Source organism: Procambarus clarkii, chromosome 59 (assembly GCF_040958095.1).
Source record: "Procambarus clarkii isolate CNS0578487 chromosome 59, FALCON_Pclarkii_2.0, whole genome shotgun sequence".
Lineage (NCBI taxonomy): Eukaryota > Metazoa > Arthropoda > Malacostraca > Decapoda > Cambaridae > Procambarus > Procambarus clarkii.
This window is the reverse complement of record NC_091208.1, coordinates 15218866-15232536: the sequence shown is the minus strand read 5'-3', so window position 1 is coordinate 15232536 and position 13671 is coordinate 15218866. Positions and strand designations below refer to the sequence as shown.

Here is a 13671-nt window from a genome sequence, read left to right as displayed (position 1 = left end):
ATATGGCAAAGAGTACTGGGAAGACGGGACACCACGAGCGTAGCTCTCATCCTGTAACTACACTTAGGTAATTATAGTTGTCCGATGGACCAAATGCCCTTTGGAGGCATTTATCAAACTTCCAACACACACATGTTAATGAGACTCCTGAGGCACATGGTACCACGGCTCCTGGCCTCTTGAGCTGGCCTCTTGAGCTGGCCTCTTGAGGAATTATTTAACTGTCAAGATTTGAAAGCAATCGTCTTAATATTTAACAAATATACAGGATGTCTCGGATTGAGCTATTTCTATGAAATCGGACTAATCTATTAAAAATCTACATAATTTCATGGTTTTACTTAATTATGATATAAAAATAGATTTATAAATCATAAATTAAATCTTTATTGAGAACTGTCAACAAGTGTTCTGTCTATATCCCTGCATGTTTCACATCTAACTTGAGCATTCCAAAACAGATTTTGAAGCATATCAGAATTTATGTCATGCATTGCCAGCTGAATGCGTACTTTAAGTATGCTACAAAAATGTTTTCTATGAACTCCCATGCAAAGAAATCCAGGTGTGTCAAGTCCGGGGAACACGGAGGCCAGGGTCCAGGTCCTTCGCACCTAATCCACTGGTTGGGAAAGCGTGTGAAAATTCTCGGTGAATTAGTGCATAATGGCATGGTGCTCCATCTTGTTGAAACACGTTATTAAGAATACCATCATTAAGGTGTGAAGTATTCTCACCTTATTATATTATTAATAAGTAATAATTATGAGGTAACCACACTTTTGTAACAGCAGTACAACGTTGATACACACGTGTATACAGTAAAAGTTACGTTGTATGCCGTTGTGTGCTTAAGGAACACTGTTGTGTTCCGCTCTAGAGAACACTCTGGTGTAGCAGTGTTCCGCCCTAGAGAACACTCTGGTGTAGCAGTGTTCCGCCCTAGAGAACACTCTGGTGTAGCAGTGTTCCGCCCTAGAGAACACTCTGGTGTAGCAGTGTTCCGCCCTAGAGAACACTCTGGTGTAGCAGTGTTCCGCCCTAGAGAACACTCTGGTGTAGCAGTGTTCCGCCCTAGAGAACACTCTGGTGTAGCAGTGTTCCGCCCTAGAGAACACTCTGGTGTAGCAGTGTTCCGCCCTAGAGAACACTCTGGTGTAGCAGTGTTCCGCCCTAGAGAACACTCTGGTGTAGCAGTGTTCCGCCCTAGAGAACACTCTGGTGTAGCAGTGTTCCGCCCTAGAGAACACTCTGGTGTAGCAGTGTTCCGCCCTAGAGAACACTCTGGTGTAGCAGAGTTCCGCCCTAGAGAACACTCTGGTGTAGCAGTGTTCCGCCCTAGAGAACACTCTGGTGTAGCAGTGTTCCGCCCTAGAGAACACACTTGTGTAGGAGTGTTCTGGCATAAAGAACACTCCTGTGTAGTAGTGTTGCAACCTAGAGAATACTCTTGAGTTTGAGTGTTCCGTCCTAGACAACACTCTTATGTAGCAGTGTTCCGTCCTAGACAACACTCTGGTGTAGCAGTGTTCCGTCCTATAGAGAACAAAAATGTCTTGAAAAGTGTGACGAACGAAATTAAAAACTAGTTTGTGAGGTCAATGTTGTCCAGCCTATAATTTGTCCTTGCAGTGGCGACCGTCACTTTGGTGTACTCTTGAAAGTAAGAATTGTTAATCTGATTACTTCCTCATCACTCACAATTTCCTCCCTCTCTGTGGTATTGTTTGGCTGCTTCTTGCATGTAGTTCTTCAGTGGGTAGGAGGCTGCAGCATCTTCCTCAGGTGCTAACTCTGCTCCCGTCCCACAGGTGGTCTGGTGATCATTGTGATGCGGCTGGAGTTCCTGTGGATCACAGAGCAGTACAAGGACAAGCTGGAGCCTTACATGGACCAGCTGGAGAAGCAAGGCGTCTGGCGCAAGGTACAGTTTGCTACCAAACGTTGCATTCTTTTTACGCTAAAATATTGTACACTAATTTAGATATGATGTTCAGTGTTGTATTCAACAGTAAATGTAAAATCTATGAAAGCTGACGTGACAGTATAGTGCAGGATGTCTGAAAGTTGTACAGACTCAATGACAGTATAGTGCAGCATGTCTGAAAGTTGTACAGGATCAGTGACAGTATAGTGCAGCATGTCTGAAAGTTGTACAGACTCAGTGACAGTATAGTGCAGCATGTCTGAAAGTTGTACAGACTCAGTGACAGTATAGTGCAGCATGTCTGAAAGTTGTACAGACTCAGTGACAGTATAGTGCAGCATGTCTGAAAGTTGTACAGACTCAGTGACAGTATAGTGCAGCATGCCTTTAGGTAAGTTGTTAGCTGATGTTTCTCTTGTTGAAACGAGGCTCTATATTTTGATGGTGATATGGCAGCCTTGATGTTAGTCATGTCCCTGGTGGCTTTTGCTGTGTGATGGCTTCTTGAAGCGGTTGCCAGGATGAGGTCACAATGGAGGAAACGTGGCGAGACTCCTGGCACCCGAGCTCTACTTCACTCCTCTTTTTATAGGAGTTCTAATGGTTAAATTACAGATCAGATTATAGATCAGGGACTTCCCGAGTATTTAGGGGAATTATCACTGGTGATTAGATAAATAGTGTGTGAGGTAATGTCCGTTGAAAATGTGATCAACACCACACACGTGCACACCGCATCAATGTCAACAAAGGATGATTAGGTACTGGACGCTTCTCCCACCGGCGGCGTCTCCCTCCGCTCCAGTGAAGGTGTCGACAATAATTATAGTTTGATTATTTTTATTATTTAGACTGATTATTCTGATAGTTATATAACAAGATAAACACCTAGTGAATTTACAGATTATTAACAGTACTTGATAGTTCAATTTGGCCTTTATTAAGGATTTAAAAATACGTCACTGGAAGGTATTGTTCCAACAATAGATAATTGGATAATTGTTCCAACAATTTTTTATTATTAACTCCTTCTAGAAGCTTTCTAGATTCTTGATGTTACTTGGACTTATTCATATGCATTGAGCCCAATGGTATATTTGACCAAATGGTCATGAAGGCTTCTGATATAGATACAGATGATCCTTAAATCATCAGTAGATTTGATTCTGAGGTAAATTATAGATATGATACGGAAATATTACATTCCTTAGATAATATTATGAATATGGTGAGTGGAATTGTAGCTAGTATATTATTGTGATAATCTACTTGCTACAGAATTTTCCACATTACTAACACCTGACATACCAAGCAAAAACACTTATGGTAGGAACATACTAATATTACTAACTACTAACGTCCTTCAAAGAAAACCGGTTTCAGTAGCTTCTCAAGGAAAATGGGATATTCGCCACGTAACCAAAATATTTATTTACGCTCAACATGTATCCTTAAAACACCAGCCTGGGGATTGAATATGATAAAAAAGTATTCTCCAAGACTGGGCTTGATTAAATCACAAATAAAAATAACATTTGTCACCCCAAGTAAAAAAGGACTACTACAGAACTGACGAGAGACACGTCTCTCGCCGGGTTGGGAGAGACACGTCTCTCGCCGGGTTGGGAGTGACACCATGCCATTGTTGTACGAACACCCACGTAGCCGAGAGGACGGACTTGTACTCTATCCTCTTCTGCTATCTCTACAGACTTCGCTAGCCATTAGGAAGTGTTCTATTTCCGACTGACAGACAAGTAACAGTGCACTTGAGCTGTAGGTCAATTGGTTAAGAAGCAGGCTACTTACCCGAAACGGGTAAGCAGATTAGCTTAAGTATTATCTCCTTCTTGCAATATATATACCTTAAATCATTATTACGTTTGTTACTGTGTATTGAATTCACAGGTAAAACTGAGAGAAAAAAACCCGCTGCAATGAATCATTTGGTTCTGCCCATAACTTGTCCTGACGCCATATTGGTTCGACCACAGGCGACGTGGCTCACATGATCAGGACACGTGCATGGCTGGATAACCAAAACATATTCCACATAACAGCTAATCTGTGTTCACTATTGTACTAATCCATTTTAGCTGTAGACTATCCTTTTTACATATTCTATTAATTAATTTATTTGATTGATAAGCTACGAACATGAACTCCCTCAAATATGTTAGTAAGAAAACACCTAGCAGGATAATCTCAGAATATACAGTGCACTTTGAATTAATAACATTAATAACAATCAATTAAATTAAGTTTAATAACTTAATACATAGATAAATGAACAAGTAAGACCCTGCAGGGAAAATTCCCCACAAGCGGTACCATCGTGTGGTGCCGTAGCCCCGAGTTTGGAGGTGAGGGAATGTAAAAGAATGTATCAGAGAGAGGACAGGAGAGGGTAGGAATGGAGGTTTAAGGGGTAAAGGGAGGGATCGACTATAAGGGGAGCAAGAGTTGGGTAAGGAGGCAGCTAAGGGAGGGTAAAGGGGTTAGTGTATAATGACATTAGAATAGAGTGGTGACGAACGAAGTGGTGCTATTATCCATTATTTTGTAGACTTCTGCAGTTGTCTCTCAAACCTGATATCTCTAGTACTGATAACATCTGAATCTTAATCAGTCAATTCAGTGTGAAATCAGTGAATACCATGCACTCCTGGATGGAGTGCAAAGTAGACCAGGATGGAGTGCCCAGGTAGGTCAATGCATAATGCCCATGATCTGGGCATTTAATGTTGACCAAAAGGCCTGAACGTTTCACCATTGTTAGGCTTCTCACACTCAAGATGTGACGTTCCATACTCTGGCGACATACTTCATTATGAAACAGTTTCCTCGCTCATGCCATACTCATATCTGTATATTAATTTAGAATAGAAGACTGCTATGACATTGCATGGAACCAAAGTGAGTTTCTGTAGCCCCTAGGGACAGATGTGGTGTACCGTAGCCACAAGGGATAGACCTAGGGTACAGTGGCCCCAAGGGACAGACGTGTGTAGAAATACCCTAAGCAACTCTATCCCTTTGAGACGTATTTTTTTCTTGTCTCAATAAACATACTTGAACTCGATAGACCATTGTTGTTTATATTAAAGTTGTAATGACTCGTTTTCAGATAATAATGTTGACATTTTTACTCAACAGGAAGCGAGGAAGGTTGTGCCAAACTATTACTTCAAGAAGGATGGAGTGGTGTTCATCTATCGTGTTCTGTGAGGAGGAAACAGTGTTTATCTATCGTGTTCTGTGAGGAGAAAACAGTGTTTATCTACCGTGCTCTGTGAGATGGAACCGGTGTTTATCTATCGCGTCGACCCGTGAATGACAGGCGACCAACCAACACTTGTAGTTGTTGGAACCGTCCTCCCCAGGAGAAGAGATATGCCTAACTGTTCAATAACCTTTATATCATCGAGGAGAGGCTTCCAACGCACCATTTTAAATCCTCCAGTAAAAGATCCAGACATGATGCTTGAAACGATCGAGTAAAGAAACTCGGATAAATCACTGCGCTCAATATTATTAATAAAACGTGATTTTATATATTGTTGACATTATTATAATTTATGTCACCGCAATAACTGTTGAAGATAAAGGAGTTATGAGCTCAACATTCAGGAGGCTCGCCTTGCATGTCTTTCTTTTGAGTTTTTTTCTTTGTGAATTACTGTGGATAAGTCCACATTACAATACAAATATTATAATAATTATAATACAAAGATTGAATTGTAATTTTTGAAGACGTTTACTGTTCTTTGTATTTATTTTCCGGAAATAATTATTTTTTATTCATATATCATGTGACTTCTCAGAATTGTTTTTATTGAAACTTGAATAGTTAATTTCATTTATAATTGTGTTGAGAAGGATACACACAGCTGGAGTGTACCCAGCTTCTCTGTGTATATACACTGCAGTGTATATACACCAAGAAGAGAGGCACACTCTCAGTGTATGTACACCAAGAAGCTGGGTACACTATCAGTGTATGTACACCAAGAAGCTGGGTACACTGTTAGTGTATGTACACCAAGAAGCTGGGTACACACTCAGTGTATGTATACCAAGAAGCTGGGTACACTGTCAATGTATGTACACCAGGAAGCTGGGTACACTCTCAGTGTATGTACACCAAGAAGCTGGGTACACTGTCAGTGTATGTACACCAAGAAGCTGGGTACACTGTCAGTGTATGTACACCAAGAAGCTGGGTACACTGTCAGTGTATGTACACCAAGAAGCTGGGTACACACTCAGTGTATGTACACCAGGAAGCTGGGTACACTGTCAGTGTATGTACACCAAGAAGCCGGGCTCACACTCAGTGTATGTACACCAAGAAGCTGGGCACACACTCAGTGTATGTACAACAAGAAGCTGGGTACACTGTCAGTGTATGTACACCAAGAAGCTGGGTACACACTCAGTGTATGTACACCAAGAAGCTGGGTACACTGTCAGTGTATGTACACCAAGAAGCTGGGTACACTGTCAGTGCATGTACACCAAGAAGTTGGGTACACTGTCAGTGTATGAACACCAGGAAGCTGGGTACACTGTCAGTGTATGTACACCAAGAAGCTGGGTACACTGTCAGTGTATGTACACCAAGAAGCTGGGTACACTCTCAGTGTATGTACACCAAGAAGCTGGGTACACTCTCAGTGTATGTACACCAAGAAGCTGGGTACACTGTCAGTGTATGTACACCAAGAAGCTGGGTACACTCTCAGTGTATGTACACCAAGAAGCTGGGTACACTGTCAGGGTATGTACACCAAGAAGTTGGGTACACACTCAGTGTATGTACACCAAGAAGCTGGGTACACTGTCAGTTTATGTACACCAAGAAGCTGGGTACACTGTCAGTGTATGTACACCAAGAAGCTGGGTACACTGTCAGTGTATGTACACCAAGAAGCTGGGAACACTGTCAGTTAATGTACACCAAGAAGCTGGGTACACTGTCAGAGTTTGTACACCAAGAAGCTCGGTACACACTCAGTGTATGTACACCAGGAAGCTGGGTACACTGTCAGTGTATGTACACCAAGAAGCTGGGTACACTGTCAGTGTATGTACACCAAGAAGCTGGGTACACACTCAGTGTATGTACACCAAGAAGCTGGGTACACTGTCAGTGTATGTACACCAAGAAGCTGGGTACACTGTCAGTGTATGTACACCAAGAAGCTGGGTATACTATCAGTGTATGTACACCAAGAAGCTGGGTACACTGTCAGTGTATGTACACCAAGAAGCTGGGTACACTGTCAGTGTATGTACACCAAGAAGTTGGGTACACTGTCAGTGTATGTACACCAAGAAGCTGGGTACACACTCAGTGTATGTACACCAGGAAGCTGGGTACACTGTCAGTGTATGTACACCAAGAAGCTGGGCACACACTCAGTGTATGTACACCAAGAAGCTGGGTACACTGTCAGTGTATGTACACCAAGACGCTGGGTACACACTCAGTGTATGTACACCAAGAAGCTGGGTACACTGTCAGTGTATGTACACCAAGAAGTTGGGTACACTGTCAGTGTATGTACACCAAGAAGCTGGGTACACTGTCAGTGTATGTACACCAAGAAGCTGGGTACACTCTCAGTGTATGTACACCAAGAAGCTGGGTACACTGTCAGTGTATGTACACCAAGAAGCTGGGTACACTCTCAGTGTATGTACACCAAGAAGCTGGGTACACTGTCAGGGTATGTACACCAAGAAGTTGGGTACACACTCAGTGTATGTACACCAAGAAGCTGGGTACACTGTCAGTTTATGTACACCAAGAAGCTGGGTACATTGTCAGTGTATGTACACCAAGAAGCTGGGAACACTGTCAGTTTATGTACACCAAGAAGCTGGGTACACTGTCAGTGTATGTACATCAAGAAGCTCGGTACACACTCAGTGTATGTACACCAGGAAGCTGGGTACACTGTCAGTGTATGTACACCAAGATGCTGGGTACACTGTCAGTGTATGTACACCAAGAAGCTGGGTACACACTCAGTGTATGTACACCAAGAAGCTGGGTACACTGTCAGTGTATGTACACCAAGAAGCTGGGTACACTGTCAGTGTATGTACACCAAGAAGCTGGGTACACTGTCAGTGTATGTACACCAAGAAGCTGGGTACACTGTCAGTGTATGTACACCAAGAAGCTGGGTACACTGTCAGTGTATGTACACCAAGAAGCTGGGTACACACTCAGTGTATGTACACCAGGAAGCTGGGTACACTGTCAGTATATGTACACCAAGAAGCTGGGCACACACTCAGTGTATGTACACCAAGAAGCTGGGTACACTGTCAGTGTATGTACACCAAGAAGTTGGGTACACTGTCAGTGTATGTACACCAAGAAGCTGGGTACACTGTCAGTGTATGTACACCAAGAAGCTGGGTACACTTCAGTGTATGTACACCAAGAAGCTGGGTACACTGTCAGTGTATGTACACCAAGAAGCTGGGTACACTATCAGTGTATGTACACCAAGAAGCTGGGTACACTGTCAGTGTATGTACACCAAGAAGCTGGGTACACTGTCAGTGTATGTACACCAAGAAGCTGGGTACACTGTCAGTGTATGTACACCAAGAAGCTGGGTACACTGTCAGTGTATGTACACCAAGAAGCTGGGTACACTGTCAGTGTATGTACACCAAGAAGCTGGGTACACTGTCAGTGTATGTACACCAAGAAGCTGGGTACACTGTCAGTGTATGTACACCAAGAAGCTGGGTACACTGTCAGTGTATGTACACCAAGAAGCTGGGTACACTGTCAGTGTATGTACACCAAGAAGCTGGGTACACTGTCAGTGTATGTACACCAAGAAGCTGGGTACACTGTCAGTGTATGTACACCAAGAAGCTGGGTACACACTCAGTGTATGTACACCAAGGAAGCTGGGTACACTGTCAGTGTATGTACACCAAGAAGCTGGGTACACACTTCAGTGTATGTACACCAAGAAGCTGGGTACACTGTCAGTGTATGTACACCAAGAAGCTGGGTACACTGTCAGTGTATGTACACCAAGAAGCTGGGTACACTGTCAGTGTATGTACACCAAGAAGCTGGGTACACTCTCAGTGTATGTACACCAAGAAGCTGGGTACACTGTCAGTGTATGTACACCAAGAAGCTGGGTACACACTCAGTGTATGTACACCAAGAAGCTGGGTACACTGTCAGTGTATGTACACCAAGAAGCTGGGTACACTGTCAGTGTATGTACACCAAGAAGCTGGGTACACTGTCAGTGTATGTACACCAAGAAGCTGGGTACACTGTCAGTGTATGTACACCAAGAAGCTGGGTACACTGTCAGTGTATGTACATCAAGAAGCTGGGTACACACTCAGTGTATGTACACCAGGAAGCTGGGTACACTGTCAGTGTATGTACACCAAGAAGCTGGGTACACACTCAGTGTATGTATACCAAGAAGCTGGGTACACTGTCAGTGTATGTACACCAAGAAGCTGGGTACACTGTCAGTGTATGTACACCAAGAAGCTGGGTACACTGTCAGTGTATGTACACCAAGAAGCTGGGTACACTGTCAGTGTATGTACACCAAGAAGCTGGGTACACTGTCAAGTGTATGTACACCAAGAAGCTGGGTACACTGTCAGTGTATGTACACCAAGAAGCTGGGTACACTGTCAGTGTATGTACACCAAGGAAGCTGGGTACACACTTCAGTGTATGTACACCAGGAAGCTGGGTACACTGTCAGTGTATGTACACCAAGAAGCTGGGCACACACTCAGTGTATGTACACCAAGAAGCTGGGTACACTGTCAGTGTATGTACACCAAGAAGCTGGGTACACACTCAGTGTATGTACACCAAGAAGCTGGGTACACTGTCAGTGTATGTACACCAAGAAGTTGGGTACACTGTCAGTGTATGTACACCAAGAAGCTGGGTACACTGTCAGTGTATGTACACCAAGAAGCTGGGTATACACTCAGTGTATGTACACCAGGAAGCTGGGTACACTGTCAGTGTATGTACACCAAGAAGTTGGGTACATCTGTCAGTGTATGTACACCAAGAAGCTGGGTACACTGTCAGTGTATGTACACCAAGAAGCTGGGTACACTGTCAGTGTATGTACACCAAGAAGTTGGGTACACTGTCAGTGAATGTACACCAAGAAGCTGGGTACACACTCAGTGTATGTACACCAAGAAGCTGGGTACACTGTCAGTGTATGTACACCAAGAAGCTGGGTACACTGTCAGTGTATGTACACCAAGAAGCTGGGTACACTGTCAGTGTATGTACACCAAGAAGCTGGGTACACTGTCAGTGTATGTACACCAAGAAGCTGGGTACACTGTCAGTGTATGTACACCAAGAAGCTGGGTACACTGTCAGTGTATGTACACCAAGAAGCTGAGTACACTGTCAGTGTATGTACACCAAGAAGCTGGGCACACACTCAGTGTATGTACACCAGGAAGCTGGGTACACTGTCAGTGTATGTACACCAAGAAGTTGGGTACACTGTCAGTGTATGTACACCAAGAAGCTGGGTACACTGTCAGTGTATGTACACCAAGAAGCTGGGTATACACTCAGTGTATGTACACCAGGAAGCTGGGTACACTGTCAGTGTATGCACACCAAGAAGGTGGGTACTCTGTCAGTGTATGTACACCAAGAAACTGGGTACACTGTCAGTGTATGTACACCATGAAGCTGGGTACACTGTCAGTGTATGTACACCAAGAAGTTGGGTACACTGTCAGTGAATGTACACCAAGAAGCTGGGTACACACTCAGTGTATGTACACCAAGAAGCTGGGTACACTGTCAGTGTATGTACAGCAAGAAGCTGGGTACACTGTCAGTGTATGTACACCAAGAAGCTGGGTACACTGTCAGTGTATGTACACCAAGAAGCTGGGTACACTGTCAGTGTATGTACACCAAGAAGCTGGGTACACTGTCAGTGTATGTACACCAAGACGCTGGGTACACACTCAGTGTATGTACACCAAGAAGCTGGGTACACTGTCAGTGTATGTACACCAAGAAGTTGGGTACACTGTCAGTGTATGTACACCAAGAAGCTGGGTACACTGTCAGTGTATGTACACCAAGAAGCTGGGTATACACTCAGTGTATGTACACCAGGAAGCTGGGTACACTGTCAGTGTATGTACACCAAGAAGTTGGGTACTCTATCAGTGTATGTACACCAAGAAACTGGGTACACTGTCAGTGTATGTACACCAAGAAGCTGGGTCCACTGTCAGTGTATGTACACCAAGAAGTTGGGTACACTGTCAGTGAATGTACACCAAGAAGCTGGGAACACTGTCAGTGTATGTACACCAAGAAGCTGGGTACACTGTCAGTGTATGTACACCAAGAAGCTGGGTACACTGTCAGTGTATGTACACCAAGAAGCTGGGTACACTGTCAGTGTATGTACACCAAGAAGCTGGGTACACTGTCAGTGTATGTACACCAAGAAGCTGGGTACACTTTCAGTGTATGTACACCAAGAAGCTGGGTACACTGTCAGTGTATGTACACCAAGAAGCTGAGTACACTGTCAGTGTATGTACACCAAGAAGCTGGGCACACACTCAGTGTATGTACACCAGGAAGCTGGGTACACTGTCAGTGTATGTACACCAAGAAGTTGGGTACACACTCAGTGTATGTACACCAAGAAGCTGGGTACACTGTCAGTGTATGTACACCAAGAAGTTGGGTACACTGTCAGTGTATGTACACCAAGAAGCTGGGTACACTGTCAGTGTATGTACACCAAGAAGCTGGGTACACTCTCAGTGTATGTACACCAAGAAGCTGGGTACACTGTCAGTGTATGTACACCAAGAAGTTGGGTACACACTCAGTGTATGTACACCAAGAAGCTGGGTACACTGTCAGTTTATGTACACCAAGAAGCTGGGTACACTGTCAGTGTATGTACACCAAGAAGCTGGGTACACTGTCAGTGTATGTACACCAAGAAGCTGGGAACACTGTCAGTTTATGTACACCAAGAAGCTGGGTACACTGTCAGTGTATGTACATCAAGAAGCTCGGTACACACTCAGTGTATGTACACCAGGAAGCTGGGTACACTGTCAGTGTATGTACACCAAGAAGCTGGGTACACACTCAGTGTATGTATACCAAGAAGCTGGGTACACTGTCAGTGTATGTACACCAAGAAGCTGGGTACACTGTCAGTGTATGTACACCAAGAAGCTGGGTACACTATCAGTGTATGTACACCAAGAAGCTGGGTACACTGTCAGTGTATGTACACCAAGAAGCTGGGTACACTGTCAATGTATGTACACCAAGAAGCTGGGTACACTGTCAGTGTATGTACACCAAGAAGCTGGGTACACTGTCAGTGTATGTACACCAGGAAGCTGGGTACACACTCAGTGTATGTACACCAGGAAGCTGGGTACACTGTCAGTGTATGTACACCAAGAAGCTGGGCACACACTCAGTGTATGTACACCAAGAAGCTGGGTACACTGTCAGTGTATGTACACCAAGACGCTGGGTACACACTCAGTGTATGTACACCAAGAAGCTGGGTACACTGTCAGTGTATGTACACCAAGAAGTTGGGTACACTGTCAGTGTATGTACACCAAGAAGCTGGGTACACTGTCAGTGTATGTACACCAAGAAGCTGGGTATACACTCAGTGTATGTACACCAGGAAGCTGGGTACACTGTCAGTGTATGTACACCAAGAAGTTGGGTACTCTGTCAGTGTATGTACACCAAGAAACTGGGTACACTGTCAGTGTATGTACACCAAGAAGCTGGGTCCACTGTCAGTGTATGTACACCAAGAAGTTGGGTACACTGTCAGTGAATGTACACCAAGAAGCTGGGTACACACTCAGTGTATGTACACCAAGAAGCTGGGTACACTGTCAGTGTATGTACACCAAGAAGCTGGGTACACTGTCAGTGTATGTACACCAAGAAGCTGGGTACACTGTCAGTGTATGTACACCAAGAAGCTGGGTACACTGTCAGTGTATGTACACCAAGAAGCTGGGTACACTTTCAATGTATGTACACCAAGAAGCTGGGTACACTGTCAGTGTATGTACACCAAGAAGCTGAGTACACTGTCAGTGTATGTACACCAAGAAGCTGGGCACACACTCAGTGTATGTACACCAGGAAGCTGGGTACACTGTCAGTGTATGTACACCAAGAAGTTGGGTACACTGTCAGTGTATGTACACCAAGAAGCTGGGTACACTGTCAGTGTATGTACAACAAGAAGCTGGGTATACACTCAGTGTATGTACACCAGGAAGCTGGGTACACTGTCAGTGTATGCACACCAAGAAGGTGGGTACTCTGTCAGTGTATGTACACCAAGAAACTGGGTACACTGTCAGTGTATGTACACCATGAAGCTGGGTACACTGTCAGTGTATGTACACCAAGAAGTTGGGTACACTGTCAGTGAATGTACACCAAGAAGCTGGGTACACACTCAGTGTATGTACACCAAGAAGCTGGGTACACTGTCAGTGTATGTACAGCAAGAAGCTGGGTACACTGTCAGTGTATGTACACCAAGAAGCTGGGTACACTGTCAGTGTATGTACACCAAGAAGCTGGGTACACTGTCAGTGTATGTACACCAAGAAGTTGGGTACACTGTCAGTGAATGTACACCAAGAAGCTGGGT

The 13671-nt window shown here is 44.2% G+C and overlaps 1 protein-coding gene across 2 annotated transcripts in view; it reads left to right on the top strand.

The window, feature by feature from the left end:
• Window positions 1-8362, top strand: part of LOC123768084 (methyltransferase-like protein 27) — a 116111-nt gene extending 107749 nt beyond the window's left edge. For both annotated transcript variants that reach the window (XM_069306865.1, XM_069306866.1), the window contains exons 6-7: window positions 1812-1924; window positions 5084-8362. In XM_069306865.1, the coding sequence (XP_069162966.1) occupies window positions 1812-1924; window positions 5084-5155 (185 nt within the window). In that variant the 3' untranslated portion in view covers window positions 5156-8362. The remainder of the gene's footprint in view (window positions 1-1811; window positions 1925-5083) is intronic.
• Window positions 8363-13671: the final 5309 nt, after the last annotated feature.